Source organism: Schistocerca americana, chromosome 6 (genome assembly GCF_021461395.2).
Source record: "Schistocerca americana isolate TAMUIC-IGC-003095 chromosome 6, iqSchAmer2.1, whole genome shotgun sequence".
NCBI classification, from domain to species: domain Eukaryota; kingdom Metazoa; phylum Arthropoda; class Insecta; order Orthoptera; family Acrididae; genus Schistocerca; species Schistocerca americana.
This window is the reverse complement of record NC_060124.1, coordinates 339,038,431-339,062,869: the sequence shown is the minus strand read 5'-3', so window position 1 is coordinate 339,062,869 and position 24,439 is coordinate 339,038,431. Positions and strand designations below refer to the sequence as shown.

The window sequence follows — 24,439 nt, the reverse complement described above, 5'->3', positions numbered from 1 at the left end:
CACTAATTCTGATAGCAGACGACGTAACCAAACTAACTCTTTCGCTCCTTTACTAGCTGCAATTATTTCCGCCTCGTTGGCCACTACTTTCTGCAACTGACTTGTCCATGACACTGCACCACCTGAGTACTTTGCAAGAATTCCAGTTGTTGAGCGCCTTGTCTGGTTATCACCTGCGAAATCTGCATCAGCGTAAATCTTTAACTCTTCTTTTTTATTATATAAAATTCCAAAATATAAGGTCCCTTTCAAATACCAGAAAATGCGCTTTACTCTATTCCAGTCTTCAGTGGTTGGTTTCTCCATAGCTCGAGCAGATTTATTGGCTGCAAAAGTGATGTCTGGACGAGTTACTGTTGAAAGGTACAAGAGACAACCAATTGCTTCACGGTAGGGTACAGATGATGAAACTTCTTCGTTTTGATTATTGTCCTCACGTCCAATAGGTATTGACACTGTGTTGCATTCTGCCATTCGAAATCTTTGCAGAATTTCTTCTGTGTATTTCTTCATGTTTTGCTAATTCATCGTTCAGGTCCACAAATAACTTTCGCAGGTTGGCCACATGTGCACTAATATCTTCCGTTTCATCACGTTTAACACGGAAAAATGTTTCAATCAACATATTCAAACGCTGAGTACTGCTACGTTGAAATCGGGCGCGTAATTTGTCCCAGATCTCTTTAGCATTCTTGCACGTTAAGACGAGTTCTGCAACAGGTTTACTTAGCGCACTTGCTATGAGACTTGCTGCCTTTGCGTCGTCCTTGTGCCATTCCACATACGCTTCTTTTAGGGTACTTGTCGCATCTTGCGGCAACTCTACACGTTCACGCGTACCGTTAATAATGTCTTCTAGTCCATGTGAACGCAGCACCATAGAAATATGCCATTTCCATTTGGCCCAGTCCTCAGGTCCTTCAAGCTTATCAAAGCTGACCTTTTAATCGCCGCTAGCAATCATGTTTCTTCACAGACATAGGCTCATTTCAAATATTGTTTTAATTAAACTATGTTGTTTGGCTTTATACGTGTACTGGGCCCATAACCTGATAAAAATTTTATTTTAAAGTCAAGAAGACATTTTATTAACTTTATAATTACACCCTGGATACGAAAAAAAAACACATTTACTGAAAAAAAAACCACAGAAGTTACACAAAAGCAAAGAATAAAGATATTGACAGCAGAGTCATGGAGCAGCACATAAACATAGACCTCAAGGAATTTTTTTCTTTTCTTTCAATATTACTTATAGTCGTTAGATAACCTCTACAAGGTTCTTGTTTACGGTAGCGTTCTCGCTTCCCGCGCCCGGGTTCCCGGGTTCGATTCCCGGCGGGGTCAGGGATTTTCTCTGCCTCGTGACGACTGGGTGTTGTGTGATGTCCTTAGGTTAGTTAGGTTTAAGTAGTTCTAAGTTCTAGGGGACTGATGACCATAGCTGTTAAGTCCCATAGTGCTCAGAGCCATTGGAACCGTTTTGTAGGTTCTTGTTTAAACGTACTGTAACAACCTAAAGAAAATATTATATCGAATAACTTCAGTTTTTTGTTGGGAAGAAGGGGGTAAGTCATTATAAAAGGGGGAATGTCAGTAAATCTAGCTAATTCGTTAGCTTTGTTAAACCTAGTACAATTAGAACTAGCTACTAGTATTATTTAATATCTCATTAAAAATGTAACAAATGAATGTGCAAAAACTTATTAGTTACCAAAAAGACATAAAAGTCATAAGTTAGAAAATTATAGACTAGAATTCATTCTTTATAAACAGAACAAAACTTTGTAGGCCGAACAGTTTCTTTGTAAACAATGTTCATTCATTGTTTATTCATTTCCGCACTGGGTCTGCTTCTTAGCACTTGTACTTACTGGTTTTGGAAAAAGTTTCATCTTGATGACACAGTTTCTTGTTATGCTTTTGTCCTTTTTCCAGTTTTCGAAGCTGGGAGAAAAGCTGCCTACCTTCTTCTCCGCAAAACATCTTTAACTGTTGTAGATCTACATACTTGTCATGGATAAAAGGTTGTGTACCTACAACAAAAACACGTTTTTGTAGGTTTTTTAAAAAGTAAATGTAAGTGTAGTTGTTTACAAAATTTAAAATAAAAACTGTTTTAAGTAAATAATGCAATAGAAAATGATGATAGAAATAAGGATGAAACAAAAAACACTCACCCTTATATGCACAGTCAGGTAGAAAGAACTCTCCTTGAGGCTGAGGTTGTTCTGTTGGAACCGTAAGTGGCTTGTTGATAACATGGCGATCCCAATGGCCATGGAATGTACTTCTGTAGTCCAAGAATCGGGGATGCTCTTTTGCAGCCACTAATTCTCTAATTGGTCTAGAAGGAAATGGGCATTTCTTGAAATATAACTGATCGAGGTGTGTAGACCAACCTCTTAAAAACTCCCTGTCTACTTCGACAACATGAAAGAGGTGAGGGTTTTGCTCTTGCACTATTTCCTCTATCCAGTCTTTCGGCATTTCAACCCCCCTCCCCCCCCCCCCCTTTTTTTATACTGGCCATGTTACGATCACGTTCGTGATACTAGTGGCCACGGATTGGAGAAGTCATTTTCACGTGCTCAAGTTTCTTGACGTGATGAACTATGTAATGCAGCAGGCGGAAAATAGTCCAATACTTGTTCTGCCCCCCGCAAGAGTCTGGAAATGCATCTAACTTTCTAACAGAGGGATCAAAAATTGTCTTCACAAAATAAAACAAAGAGACGTCTTTAGACCCTTTGTAGGCTACTGTTTCGTCATACACGAAGAAATCGGTTGACAATATGTGAATATTAAACATTCACAACCTTAATTGTCTCTTGTAGTGCTCGTCGTTAGTTGTGATGTTAGGGATAGGTAAGTTCTTCTGGAAATCCGTAGTAATACTTTCACATTCTTTTGATGCTCTCCTATTTGCTTTGGAACTTCTTTTACCATTATAAAACATGTCAGATCTTAATAAATGAAGTTTTTTCACCGTTGACAGTTGATTACTTTTTCTATCTTTTTTTTCCTGCACTCGCCCTTTCTGAGCTATTTTACGAATATGATTTTGAAGCATGTTCAACATCTCGAACTTTGGCAGCATGCCTATCATAGTAACTACAAATGTCCATTATAGGGTACCCGAAACAGACTCGTGGTCTAGGGGTAGCGTCTTTGATTCATAATCAAAACGTGTTCGATCCCCGCCACTGCCTAAATTTTGATAAATAATCAGCATTGGCAGCCGAAGACTTCCGGCATAAGAAGTCAGCCTCATTCTGCAAACGGCCTTGTCAAAGAGGGCGGAGGAGCGGATAGAGGTTCAGGGCACTCTCTTGTCCTAGGGGTGGGAAATTGCCCCTAAAGGCGGAAGAATCAGCAATGATCAACGACATGAGGATGCAGAAGGCAATGGAAACCACTGCATTAAAGACACGTAACGTGTATCCACAGGACATGTGGCCTGTAATTGAAGAAGTGTCATGATGATCTCTCCATTGGCAAAAGATTCCGGAATAATCAAATGGTTCAAATGGCTCTGAGCACTATGGGACTCAACTGCTGAGGTCATTAGTCCCCTAGAACGTAGAACTAGTTAAACCTAACTAACCTAAGGACATCACAAACATCCATGCCCGAGGCAGGATTCGAACCTGCGACCGTAGCGGTCTTGCGGTTCCAGACTGCAGCGCCTTTAACCGCACGGCCACTTCGGCCGGCCCGGAATAGTCCCCCATTCGGATCTCTGGGAGGGGACTGCCAAGGGGGAGGTTACCATGAGAAAAAGATTGAATAATCAACGAAAGGATAACGTTCTACGAGTCGGGGCGTGGAATGTCAGAAGCTTGAACGTGGTAGGGAAACTAGAAAATCTGGAAAGGGAAATGCAAAGGCTCAATATAGATATAGTAGGGGTCAGTGAAGTGAAGTGGAAGGAAGACAAGGATTTCTGGTCAGAAGCATATCGGGTAATATCAACAGCAGCAGAAAATGGTATAACAGGTGTAGGATTCGTTATGAATAGGAAGGTAGGGTAGAGGGTGTGTTACTGTGAACAGTTCAGTGAGCGGGTTGTTCTAATCAGAATCGACAGCAGAGCAACACCGACAACGATAGTTCAGGTATATATGCCGACGTCGCAAGCTGAAGATGAACAGATAGAGAAAGTGTATGAGGATATTGAAAGGGTAATGCAGTATGTAAAGGGGGACGAAAATCTAATAGTCATGGGCGACTGGAATGCAGTTGTAGGGGAAGGAGTAGAAGAAAAGGTTACAGAAGAATATGGGCTTGGGACAAGGAATGAAAGAGGAGAAAGACTAATTGAGTTCTGTAACAAGTTTCAGCTAGTAATAGCGAATACCCTGTTCAAGAATCACAAGAGGAGGAGGTATACTTGGAAAAGGCCGGGAGATACTGGAAGATTTCAATTAAATTACATTATGGTCAGACAGAGATTCCGAAATCAGATACTGGATTGTAAGGCGTACCCAGGAGCAGATATAGACTCAGATCACAATATAGTAGTGATGAAGAGTAGGCTGAAGTTCGAGACATTAGTCAGGAAGAATCAATACGCAAAGAAGTGGGATACGGAAGTACTAAGGAATGACGAGATGCGTTCGAAGTTCTCTAACGCTATAGATACAGCAATAAGGAATAGCGCAGTAGGCAGTACAGTTGAAGAGGAATGGACATCTCTAAAAAGGGCCATCACAGAAGTTGGGAAGGAAAACATAGGTACAAAGAAGGTAGCTGCGAAGAAACCATGGGTAACAGAAGAAATACTTCAGTTGATTGATGAAAGGAGGAAGTACAAACATGTTCCGGGAAAATCAGGAATACAGAAATACAAGTCGCTGAGGAATGAAATAAATAGGAAGTGCAGGGAAGCTAAGACGAAATGGCTGCAGGAAAAATGTGAAGACATCGAAAAAGATACGATTGTCGGAAGGACAGACTCAGCATGCAGGAAAGTCAAAACAACCTTTGGTGACATTAAAAGCAACGGTGGTAACATTAAGAGTGCAACGGGAATTCCACTGTTAAATGCAGAGGAGAGAGCAGATAGGTGGAAGGAATACATTGAAAGCCTCTATGAGGGTGAAGATTTGTCTGATGTGATAGAAGAAGAAACAGCAGTCGATTTAGAAGAGATAGGGGATCCAGTACTAGAATCGGAATTTAAAAGAGCTTTGGAGGACTTACGGTCTAATAGGGCAGAAGGGATAGATATTGTATCAGAATTTCTAAAATCATTGGGGGAAGTGGCAACAAAACGACTATTCACGTTGGTGTGTAGAATATATGAGTCTGGCGACATACCATCTGACTTTCAGAAAATCATCATCCACACAATTCCGAAGACGGCAAGAGCTGACAAGTGCGAGAATTATCGCACAATCAGCTTAACAGCTCATGCATCGAAGCTGCTTACAGTAATATACAGAAGAATGGAAAAGAAAATTGGGAATGCGCTAGGTGACGATCAATTTGGCTTTAGGAAAAGTAAAGGGACCAGAGAGGCAATTCTGACTTTACGGCTAATAATGGAAGCAAGGCTAAAGAAAAATCAGGACACTTTCATAGGTTTTGTCGACCTGAAAAAAGCGTTCGACAATATAAAATGGTCCAAGCTGTTCGAGATTCTGAAAAAAGTAGGGGTAAGCTATAGGGAGAGACGGGTCATATACAATATGTACAACAACCAAGAGGGAATAATAAGAGTGGACGATCAAGAACGAAGTGGTCGTATTAAGAAGGCTGTAAGACAAGGCTGTAGCCTTTCGCCCCTACTCTTCAATCTGTACATCGAGGAAGCAATGATGGAAGTAAAAGAAAGGTTCAGGAGTGGAATTAAAATACAAGGTGAAAGGATATCAATGATACGATTCGCTGATGACATTGCTATCCTGAGTGGAAGTGAAGAAGAATTAAATGATCTGTTGAACGGAATGAACAGTCTAATGAGTACACAGTATGGTTTGAGAGTAAATCGGAGAAAGACGAAGGTAATGAGAAGTAGTAGAAATGAGAACAGCGAGAAACTTAATATCAGGATTGATGGTCACGAAGTCAATGAAGTTAAAGAATTCTGCTACCTAGGCAGTAAAATAACCAATGACGGACGGAGCAAGGAGGACATCAAAAGCAGACTCGCTATGGCAAAAAAGGCATTTCTGTCCAAGAGAAGTCTACTAATATCAAATACGGGCCTTAATTTGAGGAAGAAATTTCTGAGGATGTACGTCTGGAGTACAGCATTGTATGGTAGTGAAACATGGACTGTGGGAAAACCGGAACAGAAGAGAATCGAAGCATTTGAGATGTGGTGCTATAGACGACTGTTGGAAATTAGGTGGACTGATAAGGTAAGGAATGAGGAGGTTCTACGCAGAATCAGAGAGGAAAGCAATATGTGGAAAACACTGATAAGGAGAAGGGACAGGATGATAGGACAGCTACTAAGACATGAGAGAATGACTTCCATGGTACTAGAGGGAGCTGTAGAGGGCAAAAACTGTAGAGGAAGACAGAGATTGTAATACGTCAAGCAAATAATTGAGGACGTAGGTTGCAAGTGCTACTCTGAGATGAAGAGGTTAGCACAGGAAAGGAATTCGTGGCGGGCCGCATCAAACCAGTCAGTAGACTGATGAAAAAAAAAAAAAAGGGTACCCGAAACCGACGTTAAATTCTTTATTGAGAGCAAGTCTATATTGTTCATACGACACAAATGGTGTAGGGTATGATTTTTTAAATAATTCGTACATCTTACTGATATTTATATATGGTGGGAGATACACTTTCTTAAAGGTTTTCAATCTGTAATGGCTTCGTTCACCATCCTTAGGACTCACACTTTTTTCAGATAACGTTGTATTACTTCTATTTTTTTTAGATATTCCATGAAAAGATGTAAAGGCTTTAGAACAAACATTTACTTCAGTGACAGAATTCTCCCTCTTCACTCTTACTTGACATGAATAACTGTTGTCACGAAATTTACCTTCATTTTCTGGTTGCCTAGGTCTCCTTTGCGATATACTATTGAAATTAATTAAGCCTGCCGAGTAAGCATTCTGCTCATTGATAGTCATTTTGTTATAATTAGATATAATACACCAAGTTCGGCGTCAGTGGTACTCTGAAAACATTTCAATCCGGAAGATTTACAACTTTGAGAATGCTTAGAAAAACGGTAACAGAAATTCGCTGAGCTAAATACAAGTAGGCACGATTCCAAAATTTTAGTCATGGATAATTATTTGAGTATGTGGTAATTCAAACTATTTAATGAACTCAGTACCATTTCTGAATCGTCTCTGTAATATTTTGAAACGAGCGAATGAAAACTGACTGTAGCAGCAGAAACATCGCGCTGCGTCGTACTGGAATCTAGACGCTCGTCTTTCACGAACAGTGCTCTCTCCAGTTGAGTTATTCAGACTCGATACACGATTGCCTCTCCTCACCCCCAACTGCTCTGTCCAGCGCTCATCACAGCTTCAATTCTACGTTCTCCCCACCCTTCTTTCCAAACTTCACAGAAGCTTCCCTGCTTACTTTTCTGGACTCTTACTGCTGGCAGAAAGGATATCTGTGGTACTCAGTCAGTGCCAGAACGGTCACACGAGATCAGTTGCGGGTTGCCTATCTAACGGTTATAAAGGTAAACAAAAATTAGATTTTCGGTATTTCACGTAATTATTAACCAAATTTATAAATATAAAATGCTGTTATGATCTACCCATTAAGAGGTAGACATTCCACTCACATTAATGTGACCACCATCTGCATTCGACGTCAACATGCAATAACCACCCACAGATGGCAGGTGGCAACACTAGTAGGGGAGGGTATACAAGGTGAGTCGGGGGACGCGGAAAACAGTGCAGTCGTCTACATCGACATCTATCTGCATCTACATTTATACTCCGCAAGCCACCCAACGGTGTGTGGCGGAGGGCACTTTACGTGCCACTATCATTACCTCCCTTTCCTGTTCCAGTCGTGTGTGGTTCACGGGAAGAACGACTGCCGGAAAGCCTCCATGCGCGCTCGAATCTCTCTAATTTTACATTCGTGGTCTCCTCGGGAGGTATAAGTAGGGGGAAGCAATATATTCGATACCTCATCCAGAAACGCACCCTCTCGAAACCTGGCGAGCAAGCTACACCGCGATGCAGAGCGCCTCTCTTGCAGAGTCTGCCACTTGAGTTTGCTAAACATCTCCGTAACGCTATCACGGTTACCAAATAACCCTGTGACGAAACGCGCCGCTCTTCTTTGGATCTTCTCTACCTCCTCCGTCAAACCGATCTGGTACGGATCCCACACTGATGAGCAATACTCATGTATAGGTCGAACGAGAGTTTTGTAAGCCACCTCCTTTGTTGATGGACTACATTTTCTAAGGACTCTCCCAATGAATCTCAACCTGACACACGCCTTACCAACAATTAATTTTATATGATCATTCCACTTCAAATCGTTCCGTACGCATACTCCCAGATATTTTACAGAAGTAACTGCTACCAGTGTTTGTTCTGCTATCATATAATCATAGAGTAAAGGATCCTTCTTTCTATGTATTCGCAATACATTACAATTGTCTATGTTAAGGGTCAGTTGGCACTCCTTGCACCAAATGCCTATCCGCTGCAGATCTTCCTGCATTTCTCTGCAATTTTATAATGCTATAACTTCTCTGCATACTACAGCATCATCCGCGAAAAGCCGCATGGAACTCCCAGCACTATCTACTAGGTCATTTATATACATATTGCGAAATGCAACGGTCCCATAACACTCCCCTGTGGCACTCCAGAGGTTAATTTAACGTCTATAGACGTCTCTCCAGTCTCTCCATTGAGAACAACATGCTGTGTTCTGTTTGCTAAAACCTGTTGAATCCAGCCACACAGCTGGTCTGATATTCCGTAGGCTCTTACTTTGTTTATTATCGTCGTAATGCGGAAACGGAGCGATTTATGAGACGCCCAAAAGAGCGTGATCATTTGCTTTTGCGCTTGGCGTGGAAACATTTTCGCAGCAGTGAAGTATCTAAACTGTTCACATGTCACCTTGATTAAAGCATATCGTGCATGGCAAAATTGCACTATCCAAATCAGGCGCCAAGGCAACTGCGGTGCACCATGGGCCATGGATGACAGGACTGAACAAATGCTGCGGTGTTGTGTACAGGCGAACAGACGTGCGCTATTTAACAACTGACCTCCCATATGAATCAAGTGGCTACCAACAACGTCTCCTTAACAACTGTTCAGCGAGTGTTGGTCGTATGGGACTCTGCAGCAGGTGCGTGGTTTATGCACCCATACTGACTGCTGTTCATTGGCAATGAAGACTGGAATTGGCACGTTGATTCCGCAACTGGACGCCCACTGATTGACGACAGGTGGCTTTATATAAAAAAAAAAAAATGGCTCTGAGCACTGTGGGACTTAACTTCTGAGGTCAATGGTCCCCTAGAACTTAGAATTACTTAAACCTAACTAACCTAAGGACATGACACACATCCATGTCCGAGGCAGGATTCGAACCTGTGACCGTAGTGGTCTCGCGGTTCCAGACTGCAGCGCCTAGAACCGCACGGCCACTTCGGCCGGCAGGCTTTATCAGATGAATCACGTTTTATGCCCCATCAGACATGACTGTTGGCGTGTATGGCGTGAAACGTCTGAAATCCAACATAAAAGCTGTAGGAAGGAGTGTTATGGTTTGGGGAATGCTTTCGTGACAGTCTCTGGGTGATCTCGGCATTCTGGAAGGCACAATACATCAACACAAGTACGCATCTCTCCTTGGGGACTACGTCCACCACTACATGCAGTGTGTTTTCCCTCCACTTCATGGCATCTACCAGCAAGACGGAGCTTGCAGTATGTTTGCGTGCTTCGAAGAGCTGCACGATGAGTTTACCATACTTTTCTGGCCACCAAACTCCTCAGGTTTGAGCCCGAACGAGAATCTGTGTGACCACCTCGATCGGGCTGTTCGTGCCATGGATTCTCAAACGAGAAAACTAGCGCAGTTGGCTACGTCATTGGAGTCGATATGCCTCCATATCACTGTCGCTACCGTCTAGAGCTTCATTGACCCTCTTCCTGCGCGTCTCCCTGTGGTCCTCGCTGAAAAAGGCTTTTAGCAGGTTGTCACATTAATGATGTATCTGCACAGACTAAAGCGACGAATGAAAATTTGTACCAAAAAATGGTTCAAATGGCTCTGACCACTACGGGACTTAACATCTGAGGTCATCAGTCCCCTAGAACTTAGAACTACTTAAACCTAAGTAAGGACATCACACACATCCATGCCCGAGGCAGGATTCGAACCTGGGACCTTAGCAGTCGCGCGGTTCCGGACTGAAGCGCCTAGAACCGCTCGGCCACTGCGGCCAGCAAAATTTGTACCAATGCCGGGATTCGAACACGGGTCTCCTGCTCACTAAGCAGATGCGCTAAATACTACACCGCCCTGGCACAATAGCCTTGCACAACTCCACGGATTACAGAGCACGCCTTCCAATTCAATCCTCAGTCCACTTGATACTCCTCCTAATCTCGAACAGCTCTGCAGACGCTTTCCAACAGCACCAATTGAAATGGGGGAGTCTGCTTGAAACCCAGGCGTAGATGCTTTAATCAAATAGTTTCAGAGGTAATTTCAAGCCTCAAACGTCTATGACGTATATGTGAAGACTGAAGCAACCATGCTGGTCAGTATACAACCGCGAGCTCTATGTGACCTACTCATGAATCGAAAAATTTAGGCACATGCTCAAAAGTAGAGATTTTACGCTTGTCACAGACCATAAGCCACTTGTGTTCTCTTTGCATCAGAAGCCAGACTAGGCATCACTGCTCTAGGTACGCCAAATGGACTTACGTGCACAACTTACTACAGATGTTCAGCAAGTTGACGGTGAGCAGATGCACTATATCTCATTGACGCCATTGCAGATGACCTTTACTTCGGAGCACTTGCGTTGCCAGGAAGGAGATAGCGAGCTGGAGACATGTCCTGAAAACATCGTCAGGCTTACACCTTAGGTGCATCCAAATACGAGTTCCAACATAGTGCTGTACTGTGACTTATCAGTACCTCAGGTGGGACGTTCGTTAGCACCAATTTTCGGAAACAAACGACCCATCTCATCCCTGAGTGAGGGCTACTGTAGAAGAAGCCATTTCTTACTGAAGAACAGAATGGGCTTTAGATCGGAAGATCTTGTTTAGACAATGTTTTTCTAGTCTGCCAATTTATTGAAAAATACTGAAAATACAGACATTCCACATACATAGCCTTTATTGACTATGAGAAAGCTTTTGATAAAGTTAACAGAGTTAAATCATGTTACATTTTAGAAAAGAATACCCCAGCATCTAATAAGTTTCATTCATAGTAAGTGCAGAGTGTCTCACGAAAGACGCCAGGCAGGGGTCCGCGGGTGGCGCAGCGAGACCTCCGGCCGCCGGCGCGCCCTGCTCTCGGACACTAATCTACGGTAGTAGGCTGCAACCTTTCCCTGAGTTACGCATGAACAACGTTGCAATGTGGCTAACTTAAGCTTAACTTGAATAACAGTAGGTGCTCGGAGTGATGTCCCTCTGTGATAAGAGCAGCCTGACATCTCCTGAACACATTAGCAAACACTCGACGAATATCCGTTGCCGAAATCTGGGAGCTGACTAGCCGAACACTGTCTTCCAACCCCTCGAGCGTGTGGGGATTGACTGCATACACCTTGTCTTTTAACAGCCACCAAAGATAAAATCACACGGATTTAGCTCTGGAGAACGTGGAATATTGCTGTCATAGATGCATCAGCGATGTGTGGTCTTGCATTTTTCTGCTTGAAATAACCGTTCATCTTCTTTTTAGGTGTTAGTTCTCGAGAAAAAGGATGCAGTATATTGTTTGCATACCTGTCAGAACGTATTCTTTCGTGGAAAAGGATTAGTTCAACAACTCTTGTTGCACTAACTGCACACAACACTCCTGTTTTCACATCATGCAGAGATTCATGATGTAGTTCATGAGGATTTTCGGAGCTCCAGTGTCGCTTGTTCTGGGAATGTACGTACCCTGACAAATGCAGCCATGCCGCATCAGAAAAAAAGCATCTCAGGAACAAATTTCATATCATGCGCAGACTGTAACAGCCACTTTCAATATCGACGTCGAACGACAGTACGTGAGTTCCTCGATTGATATGCTACCTTTATGTTGTTTGGGTTCAATTTCACTTTGTGCACAACTCTGTGAGCAGATGCTCTTGACATACCAGTCTGAAGAGCCAAATAGCGCAGAGATTTTCTCGGACTTCTTTCCAAGGCATCTCCTATCTCGTGTAATTTATTTTCCGTTAAAACACTTGGTTCCGTAGATCTTGGTTTGTGTAACATACACTACTGGTCATTAACATTGCTACACCAAGAAGAAATGCAGATGATAAACGGGTAATATTATACTAGAACTGACATGTGATTACATTTTCACGCAATTTGCGTGCATAGATCCTGAGAAATAAGTACTCGGATCAACCACCTCTGCCCGTAATAACGGCCTTGATACGCCTGGGCATTTAGTCAAACAGAGCTTGGATGGCGTGTACAGGTACAGCTGCCCATGTAGCTTCAACACGATACCACAGTTGATCAAGAGTAGTAACTGGCGTATTGTGACGAGCCAGTTGCGCGGCCACGATTGACCAGACGTTTTCAATTGGTGAGAGATCTGGAGAATTTGCTGGCCAGGGCAGCAGTCGAACATTTTCTGTATTCAGAAAGGTCCGTACAGGACCTACAACATGTGGTCGTGCATTATCCTGCTGAAATGTAGGGTTTCGCAGGGATGGAATGAAGGGTAGAGCCACGGGTCGTAAAACATCTGAAATGTAACGTCCACTGTTCAAAGTGCCGTCAATGCGAACAAGAGGTGACCGAGACTCCAACCAATGGCACCCCATACCATCACGCCGGGTGATACGCCAGTATGGCGATGACGAATACACGCTTCCAATATGCGTTCAACGCGATGTCGCCAAACACTGATGCGACCATCATGATGCTGTAAACAGAACCTGGATTCATCCGAAAAAATGACGTTTTGCCATTCGTGCACCCAGGTTCGTCGTTGAATAGACCATCGCAGGCGCTCCTGTCTGTGATGCAGCGTCAAGGGTAACCGCAGCCATGGTCTCCGAGCTGATAGTCCATGCTGCTGCAAACGTCGTCGAACTGTTCGTGCAGATGGTTGTTGTCTTGCAAACGTCCCCATCTGTTGACTCAAGGATCGAGACGTGTCTGCACGATCCATTACAGCCATGTGGATAAGATGCCTGTCATCTCGTCTGCTAGCGATACGAAGCCATTGGGATCCAGCACGGCGTTCCGTATTACCCTCCTGAAGCCACTGATTCCATAATCTTCTAACAGTCATTGGATCTCAACCAACGCGAGCAGCAATGTCGTGATACGATAAACCGCAATCGGGATAAGCTACAATCCGACCTTTATCGAAGTCGGAAACGTGATGGTAAGCATTTCTCCTCCTTACACGAGGTATCACAACAACGTTTCGCAGGCAACGCCGGTCAACTGCTGTTTGTGTATGAGAAATCGGTTGGAAACTTTCCAAGCTTGTGGGAATGCTCTGAAAAGCTAATCATTTGCATAGCACAGAAGCTTCTTCCTGTTGGTTAAATTTCGCGTCTGTAGCACATCATCTTCGTAGTGTAGCAATTTTAATGGCCAGTAGTGTAGATGCAGTCACTTGAAATTTCTTCACTAATCTGCGTATTGGGAATCGTTGGGGACGTGCACACAGGAAATTTTCGTATGAATACAAGCTGATACTCTAAATACGATTCTGTTTTTGCGTAGTTCTACACAAGAAACACTTGTTTATCCTTCGTGTATACCATACCGAATAGAAACTCAACAGGAAACTCGAAACAAAACACCCGAAAAGTCAGTCGCACAGTATAGGAGGCACTCACCCGGTGTTTCTGTTTAAGGACCGGACCCAGCGACATACGGGTAGGGAAAGCCCCGGTTTCGGTGAAGTTGCAATAATGACATTTAGCAACAATATCTGCAGCGATTAAACTTGACAAATAAACTCAAAAGAAAACACCAGAACACCCAGTTGCACAGTTTACGGGCACGCGCTAAATACTGGCGTCCGAGAACTACGTGTAGCGACAACCGGCAGACGCATCGGCAATAGCCGGCAAACGCACAGTGCGGGCCTCGGGCGCCTCCCGGGCGTCTTTCGTGAGACACCCTGTAATATACAGCAAAATCAAAGTACAAAAAGGCAGTCCATTTGTGAGAAACATCGGTCAAGAAATGACACAAGGGTGTTCTTTATCACCCACATTATTTAATATGTACACAGTTCGCGTCATAAAGACACGAAAGAATGGAGTAGTTCACTATTATAAGCTTAACAATAAAGTTATACATACACTCCTGTTTGCAGATGATCAAATGAACTTGGCGTACTCAGAACATACACTACTGGCCATAAAAATTGCTACACCAAGAAGAAATGCAGCTGATAAACGGGTATTCATTGGACAAATATATTATACTAGAACTGACATGTGATTACATTTTCACGCAATTTGGGTGCATAGATCATGAGAAATCAGTACCCAGAACAACCACCTCTGACGTAATAACGGCCGTTGGGATCCAGCACGGCGTTCCGTATTACTCTGCTTAACCCACCGATTCCATATTCTGCTAACAGTCATTGGATCTCGGGCAACGTGAGCAGCAATGTTGCGATACGATAAACCGCAATCGCGATAGGCTACAATTCGACCTTTATCAAAGTCGGAAACGTGATGGTACGCATTTCTCCTCCTTACACGAGGCATCACAACAACGTTTCACCAGGCAACGCCAGTCAACTGCTGTTTGTGTATGAGAAATCGGTTGGAAACTTTCCTCATGTCAGGGCGTTGTAGGTGTCGCCTCCGGTGCTAAGCTTGTGTGAATGCCCTGAAAAGCTAATCATTTGCATATCACAGCATATTCTTCCTGTCGGTTAAATTTCGTGTCTGTAGCACGTCATCTTCGTGGTGTAGCAATTTTAATGGCCAGTAGTGTAAACCCCAGAGAGCAGCTTGGTCCTTAGACAAAGTACCAAATGATTTTAATATGGCAATATGTAAAGATAAAACTAAGGTAATGGCATTCTATGGCAAGGAGCGTTTAAGAACAAAAATTATAATAGACGATAAACCGCGAGAATATACCTACAATGTGAGGTCTCATGTACCATTCACAGTTATCAAGAATACAAACTGCTAAAATTCCAGCATTTGGTAGCTACAACAAATCGTACTCTTCAAAAAAAGAAAGTTAGAAAAGAAACAGTATTAAAATTCAGTACTGTGATGGCAGAACTAATTCTAATGTATGGGTCAGACACTTCAACTCTAACCGCCAGTTAAAGGAGGAGGTTTGAGGCAGGTGAGATGAGACTGCTAAGACCTATAGCTGGTTTCAGAGTCATAGATCGGGTAAAAAAATGGTGAAATAAGGAATGAACTGGGTGTCAAAAGTACACTTCAGTAAATAAAGGAGTACAGAAATATATAGCATGAACATATTCAAAGGATATCAGAAATACGAAAACCTAAATTAACATACAAATGTACATCTCAAAGAGATGTTGGGCATACTAAGAAGAGATGAAAAGATCAACTGCATTCTACTTGAAATTGGAGCAGGCAAGGATACCTAAACCAAAACTAGGTATTTTTCAACACAATCTCCGTTCAATCCATCAGCCTTACGCCACCTTATTGGGAGGGCCTGTATGCCGGCATCGTATCGCTCTACTGGTTGACGTTGGAGCCACCGCTTTGCTGCATCAACAACCATCCCGTCATCCATGTACTGTTACTGCGAAGTGCACCCTTCATTGGGCCGTACAGATGGAAGTCAGAGGGGGCGAGATCCGGGTTGTAGGGTGGGTGAGAGAGAACAGTCCATTGAAGTTTTGTAAACCCCTCTAGGGTGCGAAGAATTACGTGAGGCCTTACGTTGTCACGGAAAGGAGAAATTTGTTTTCCTTTTTTCGCGACAAACAGTACACTTCATAATTGATTGTTGCACCGTGAGGGAGGACATCAAATAGAATAACTCCTCCAGAGTCCCAGAAGACCGTCCCCACGACTTTGCCGACTGAGGGTGCGGCTTTGGACTTTTTCTTCAGAGGAGAGATGGTTTGGCGCCACTCGATGGATTACTGTTTCCGGTTGGAAGTGATAAATCTATGATTCAACGCCTGTGCCGATGTTCTAAAAAAATTATCGCGGTCAGCCCCGTAACGCTCAAGCAGTTGTCCACAGATGGTTTTTTTTTTCTTTATTGTATTTCCGTTCCCCATCAGGGTGGGCTGGCAGCAGCATATGCGCTGCTCTTCAGCCAAAAGTCATAGAACAAACAATAGAAGACATTTAAAAATAACAAAGGAGAGAATATGGTGAACATAGAAACAGAAAAAGGGGGAACATCATGGAAGGCAATAGACAAAAAACGGGGTGACTGTAAAATGGAGATAAAAAACTGTTTAAAGGTAGCACACACAAAAAGCCACACACTGCGACAATTAAAAGAACACAAGGCACAATTAAAAGAACACAAGGCACAGTATGACTGGAGCATAAAAGGTATCGACGGATGGCGTAGCACATAACAAACACTGACGGCGAACCTCGAGGCAGTACACAATTAAAATCACACCTCTTGACGCACAGGAGAAACAGCACTAAACACAACACTGATGTGGCACACTGATGATGATCAAAACAGAGGATCTGCCAGGTGCAAGGAGATGAGGGAGACTGGAAGAAGGGAGGGAGAGGAAGAGATGGGGGAGAAGAGCGGGGGGCGTGCTGAAGAGGGACAGGTAGGGAGGGATGTGGGAAGGAAAGAGGCAAGTATGGGGTGCAGGGTCTCAGGGGAGGGGGGAAGGAGGAAAATCCGCTCTGGGAGAAGGATGGAAGAGGAAAAATGGGGGCCCTGGGGAGGGGGGGGGGGGGGAACAAGGCCAGGCTATAGTTGGAAGGAAGGGTAGATGTCACGGAGAAGTTCGTCATCTGGGAGGGGGAGGCGTTGGAAATTGCCCTGATGAAGGAGATGGAGGGTGTGGAGGTGGAGAGAGGGAGGGATACAGCGATAGAGGTGCGGCAATGGGCGGGGGGTGGAGAGGAAGGAGGAAACCAGAGGGTGGGGGGGATCAAGCCTGCGGACAATGTAAAGGATGCGGAGATGTTAGAGGATCAGGAGGAGGTGGGGGAAGGGGATCAGATCATACAGGAGCCGTGTGGGGGAAGGAAGGCGGATACGGAAGGCAAGGCGGAGCGCATGGCGTTCAAGGATTTGGAGGGCCTTGTAAAAGCAGGTGGGGGCGGAGATCCAGGCAACGCTGGCATAGCAGAGGATAGGACGGATGAGGGATTTGTAGGTGTGGAGGATGGTAGATGGATGCAATCCCCATGTCCGGCCAGACAGGAGTTTCAGAAGGCGGAGGTGGGAATGGGCTTTCTGCTGGATGGTCTGGAGATGAGGGGTCCAGGTGAGGTGTCGGTCGAGGGTGAGGCCAAGGTATTTCATGGTGGGGGTGAGCTGGATGGGACGACCATAAAGGGTGAGGTAGAAATCATGGAGGCGAAAGGAGCGAGTGGTGCGACCTATGATGATTGCCTGGGTTTTGGAGGAGTTACCCCAGATGGTCGTTCCGTTGTCTTTATCTTCTGTTAAGACGTTGAAGAGCCCAGTTGGCACACACGTTTGAGTACGTCAACTGGATGACGGGTGACGAGTGTGTCAGCAGTACTAACAGAGACGTGCAGTTGAGCAGCGACGTGTCTGATTGTGATCCGTTAATAACCTCGAGTGAGAATGTCCCCACGTCGCAACATCGCAGGAGTCACAGCTGCCGGCAGCCGGCGCGCAGAAAATCGTACATAATTGCGCGATGTTGTTGTGATGGTGACGGACGCCTCGCCCAACGACTCACCGTGCTTTTTTCCACTTCCAGGCTTCGTAGACATTCTGCAGACGCCTATGAATAACTGCGATGCTCTAGTTTTCCGACAAAAAAGCTCAGTGACAACCCTCCGCTTTGAACGCGCTTCGTTACAAACTCCATTTGGAAGGTTACTTATAGCGCCGCCACCTGTCGGAACTTTATGAAACTACAGGGGCTGAAGCAGTAATATTCCACGACGTCTCACAACAAATTACGCATTTATCAATCAAAAATGGCCGAGAAAAAATATGTTACATTACTTCCTGACTGCCTCTTATATTTCCTGAGGTACAGATTCCGATTCAGTCCATCATGTGCATAAACGAGCATTGAAAACCGCCTAGACACCGTACTCAGGCTGGCCAATGGATTTTATTAAAAATAGCTCTTAAAGACAAACGCTTCTATGCTTCTACTCTTTTGTTTTTGTGAGTGTTAAGTGTTGTGAGGAGACCATACTGTCGCTAGCTGCGATTTTTTTATCTCTTGCGCACAGCTACCAGACTGTCGCGGTGTTTTTTAATTGTCTGTCCACTTACTGTGTGTCTTAACTATCATCACCAGCTCTTTGTTTTTATATTTTAAGTTCCACAACTTTCTACCATTTTACTGTTTTAAACAGCCACCGTTTTAGTCACCTCTTTTTTTATTGTTTATCATCTTCTTATTACGTTTTTAAATATATCGTAGGCCCAAGAGCGGCGTACTAAGCTGCTGTCAGCCCGCCTCCCTCTGTGGGGAATCGAAACTCAATAAAGGAAAAAAAAGACAAATGTTTATTAGCAGTTAGGTGTTGTAGTTTGATACAGTTATACAGATAGAACAGTAACAGCTACACTCAGCGACTCCATTATTGACGAAACAGCGGGAATTTTCAACTACACTGACGCATCTGACACTTTTTTTTCTAAAATGTGTTCCGGAATTATGAAAATCAGTGGGTCTACGTGGCTGGGAGCACGAGCTAAATATTTTGTTTACATATGAGAAGAAACCAAACAAAATATGTAAAAGATTCCCTGCTTATGTGTAGAAGGTATTTACTAATATATAATACTGATTTAAAATTATGAAAATTGGAGGTACACTTGAAAAAAGGATCCTCTTCAACTCAAAGGAAAATTGTTTATTTCTGCTCCCTGTTAACAAGGACAAAGGTGGGGGATAAAACGTAGTATGTAACATTAATATTAGCACGAAAGAAATTGTTTCTTTTTGGGAAATGCGTTGGTTAAAGAAAAGCATTTGCTTAATAATCGGTCTTCCAAAATTACATTAAAATCTTGCTCTCAGGCAATGTGTATACAATTATTGCAGTTAATACCATGGGTACATATTCATTTTGCAATTCATTATATTGAGTAGTAAATGCTAATACCTTCAAATACTACATCTATCTAAACATAAATGTTTCTGTGTATTGTATATTCCTTTGCACTGTATCGATATGAACTGCACAGGGACAGTAATTAATGTTGAGTGAAATGTGAGTTGAATTTTTATTCGAGTATGACTTTAGTTTTCGCATGTGCAATGGTCACAGATCGGTGGGTTACTGCTGAAACAATGCGTGTGCACAATGTCATGTTTGAACATTTCGAAGACTGTATTTTGATGCGAATAAGCCTTTAAATGTGTCGTATCAGTCACTGAACTGAAACCATCTCAGGGGCGCCACTGAGTAGGATATTGCATAGACGTACATATCCCATAAATATGACAGTGTTGCATATTTCAGATTGTGTACATCCTGGAAGTGCAATCCCATGACATCAAGCGCACGACAACTGCGACAGTTCAGCGCTCTTACCACAAGCTGCGGCATATGTATAACAGATCTGGAGAAATCGTTTTCAACGCAAAACCGCCAGGTACTAGGACGCGTGTCATTGCTATCGCACTTTCTCGGAATCAAGCATCAAGGTGAGGTGCACCCAAAGCACAGATAAACAAAAATTAAAAAAAAAAGGCTGTTTAGTGGGATCAGGCTCTAGCTGCAAAATTGATGTAGTACCTGCTTTCTCAGTAAAATAAAATATTCTTCCAATTGTAATACCATAAGTTGTCCATCTACGACATCGTTGTCGCTGTAACAGTACCAGTGCATAATTAGTAGAATATTGTTTGCTACACATCCTTCCCTACAATTATTCTGATTATCTGTAAAACAGCACCCACGCAATCTCCTATTCATTCAGCGCATCAACCATGTTCGCAGATTCTGATATCTGGCCTAGTAAATAAATATTTTTCTAAGATGACCAGATTTGTCAGCTGTCATTAAACAGCGTGCCCGCAAACCGATCATAAATGTGCTTTATTCTGATTGGCCAAGAATACTACGCGGTATTCGTATTTGACAGCTGATGTAATGCACGTGGCAGAGCGAGGTGGCCCAGAGGTTGGCACATTTGGGTTCGCACTCGGGAGGACGGCCGTTCAAACCCGCGTTGGCCATTCTGATTTAGGATTCCTTTGATTTCTCCTAAATCGCTTCAGGTAAATACCGGGATGATTCCTTTAGAAGGCCACGACCGATTTCCTTCTCCATCCTTCCCTAACGCAAGATTATACCCCGTCTCTAATGACCTCGTTGTCGAGGGGACGTTAAACACTAATATTCTCCTAATACACGTGAGTGGGGCTGCTTACCACGATATTACAAGGTACATTGATACTGATATCGGTCCCAGCGACTCCAACACTTTCGAGAGTATTTCAATTCCAAGTTGGAAGTTGGAAGTTTCATAACAAATGACAACAGAAATATTTTTTTTTCAAATAATGGAAACTCCAGGTAGGAATGAACAACGTAGGAAAAGATAGATTGCTAGTTACCGTAAAGATAACACACTAAGCTGTAGGCTTTCGGCCACAGCGTTCGTTGGAAAAAGAAAAATACACACTGTTCATTCACACAAGCAAGCACATCTCAACGCACACGTGCGGTATGGAGGGCGTGAAAAAACACAGGAAAGAAGAGAAAGAACGGACACTAAGAAGAGAGAATAGTAACATCATCATCATCATCATCATTTAAGACTGATTATGCCTTTCAGCGTTCAGTCTGGAGCATAGCCCCCTTATAAAATTCCTCCATGATCCCCTATTCAGTGCTAACATTGGTGCCTCCTCTGATGTTAAACCTATTACTTCAAAATCATTCTTAACCGAATCCAGGTACCTTCTCCTTGGTCTGCCCCGACTCCTCCTACCCTCTACTGCTGAACCCATGAGTCTCTTGGGTAACCTTGTTTCTCCCATGCGTGGAACATAACCCCACCATCTAAGCCTGTTCGCCCTGACTGCTACATCTATAGAGTTCATTCCCAGTTTTTCTTTGATTTTCTCATTGTGGACACCCTCCTGCCATTGTTCCCATCTACTAGTACCTGCAATCATCCTAGCTACTTTCATACCCGTAAACTCAACCTTGTTGATAAGGTAACCTGAATCCACCCAGCTTTTGCTCCCATACAACAAAGTTGGTCGAAAGATTGAACGGTGCACAGATAACTTAGTCTTGGTACTGACTTCCTTCTTGCAGAAGAGAGTAGATCGTAGCTGAGCGCTCACTGCATTAGCTTTGCTACACCTCGCTTCCAGTTCTTTCACTATGTTTCCATCCTGTGAGAATATGCATCCTAAGTACTTGAAACCGTCCACCTGTTCTAACTCTGTTCCTCCTATTTGGCACTTAATCCGTTTATATTTCTTTCCCACTGACGTTACTTTCGTTTTGGAGATGCTAATCTTCATACCATAGTCCTTACATTTCTGATCTAGCTCTGAAATATTACTTTGCAAACTTTCAATCGAATCTGCCATCACAACTAAGTCATCCGCATAGGCAAGACTGCTTATTTTGTGTTCACGTATCTTAATGGTTGGTTCAAATGGTTCTGAGCACTATGGGACTTAACAGCTGTGGTCATCAGTCCCCTGGAACTTAGAACTACTTAAACCTAACTAACCTAAGGACATCACACACATCCATGCCCGAGGCAGGATTCGAGCCTGAGACCGTAGCAGTCGCGCGGTTCCGGACTGCGCGCCTAGAACCGCTAGACCATCGCGGCAAACATATCTTAATCTCACCCCGCCAGTCTATTGTTTTCAACATATGATCCATAAATAATATGAACAACAGTGGAGACAGGTTGCAGCCTTGTCTTACCCCTGAAACTACTCTGAACCATGAACTCAATTTACCGTCAACTCTAACTGCTGCCTGACAATCCATGTAAAGACCTTTCATTGCTTGCAAAAGTTTGCCTCCTATTCCATAGTCTCGTAGAACAGACAATAACTTCCTCCTAGGAACCCGGTCATATGCCTTTTCTAGATCTATAAAGCATAGATACAATTCCCTGTTCCACTCATAACACTTCTCCATTATTTACCGTAAGCTAAAGATCTGGTCCTGACAACCTCTAAGAGGCCTAAACCCACACTGATTTTCATCCAATTGGTCCTCAACTAATACTTGCACTTTCCTTTCAACAATGCCTGAGAAGATTTTAACCACAACGCTGATTAAAGAGATACCTCTGTAGTTGTTACAATCTTTTCTGTTTCCATGTTTAAAGATTGGTGTGATTACTGCTTTTGTCCAGTATGATGGAACCTGTCCCGACTCCCAGGCCATTTCAATTATCCTGTGTAGCCATTTAAGACCTGACATTCCACTGTATTTGATGAGTTCCGACTTAATTTCGTCCGCCCCAGCTGCTTTGTTGCACTGCAAGCTATTGACCATTTTCTCCACTTCCTCAAATGTGATGCTATTTCCATCATCATTCCTATCCCATTCTACCTCGAAATCTGAAACATTACTGATCGTATTTTCACCTACATTGAGCAACTCTTCAAAATATTATCTTCATCTGCCCAAGGCATCCACAGGATTCACCAGCAGTTTTCCTGACCCATCCAAAATGCTTGTCATTTCGTTCTTACCTCCCTTTCGAAGACTGCTAATTACACTCCAGAATGGTTTTCCAGCAGCTTGACCCATAGTCTCCAACCTGTTTCCAAAGTCTTCCCACGATTTCTTCTTGGATGCTGCAATTATCTGGTTGGCTTTGTTTCTTTCTTCAACATAACTTTCTCTGTCTACCTGAGTTCTAGTATGTAGCCATTTTTGATATGCCTTCTTTTTCCTTTTACAGGCTGCTGCCTTGACTGTGTCATTCCACCAAGCTCTTTGCTTCATCCTACTTTTACACACTACTGTTCCAAGACATTCTTTAGCCACTTCTAGTACTGTGTCCCTGTACCTTGTCCATTCCTTTTCCAATGACTGTAATTGACTACATTCAACTAACTGGTACCTTTCTGAGATCGCTGTTATGTACTTGTGCCTGATTTCCTTATCCTGAAGTTTTTCCACTCTTATCCTCCTACGTATGGACCTGACCTCCTGCACTTTCGGCCCCACAATCCCAATTTCACTGCAGAGTAAATAATGATCAGTGTCATCAACGAATCCCCTGAATACACGTGTATCCCTCACAGCCTTCCTGAATTCCTGATCTGTTATTATATAGTCAATGACAGATCTGGTTCCCCTGCCTTCCCAAGTATACCGGTGAATGTTCTTATGTTTAAAAAAGGAGTTTGTGATTACTAAGCCCATACTGGCACAGAAATCCAAGAGTTGTTTCCCGTTCCTGTTGGCCTTCATATCCTCTCCAAATTTACCCATAACCTTTCATACCCTTCTGTTCGATTTCCAATCCTGGCGTTAAAATCACCCATGAGCAGAACACTGTCCTTGTCCTTTACTCTAACAACTACATCACTGAGTGCCTCATAAAAACTATCCATCTTATCTTGATCTGCCCCTTCACAATGCGAATATACTGACACAATCCTAATTTTCTTGCTAGACACTGTCAGATCTATCCACATCAGTCGTTCGTTTACATACCTTATTGCAACTACGCTGGGTTCCATTTCTTTCCTGATGTAAAGCCCTACACCCCATTGTGCTATTCCTGCTTTGACTCCTGACAGGTAGATCTTGTATTCTCCCACTTCCTCTTCTTTCTCACCCCTTACCCGAATGTCACTAACAGCTAAAACGTCCAGCCCCATCTTACTTGCAGCCTCTGCCAGCTCTACCTTCTTCCCAGAGTAGCCCCCATTGATATTAATAGCTCCCCATCTCATTACCATTTGTTTGCCAAGTGGTATCTTAGGAGTCCCTGGTTTGTCAGTTAGAGATGGGACTCCGTCACCTCCAAAGGTCCGAGGCATTTTGCTCTGATTGTTGCCAGCATCATATTTAAGTACCAGGGAAGCAGGTTGCTAGCCTTACTTGCCCCGAGTCCCATTGGGTTTAACCCTAACGGTT

The 24,439-nt window shown here is 43.4% G+C and overlaps 1 protein-coding gene across 1 annotated transcript in view; it reads left to right on the top strand.

The window, feature by feature from the left end:
* The first annotated feature begins 2,433 nt into the window (after positions 1-2,433).
* The window catches only part of LOC124620134 (odorant receptor Or2-like), a 179,701-nt gene continuing 157,695 nt past the window's right edge, over positions 2,434-24,439 (top strand). The window contains exon 1 of the mRNA XM_047146804.1: positions 2,434-2,442. Coding sequence (XP_047002760.1) covers positions 2,434-2,442 — 9 coding nt within the window. The remainder of the gene's footprint in view (positions 2,443-24,439) is intronic.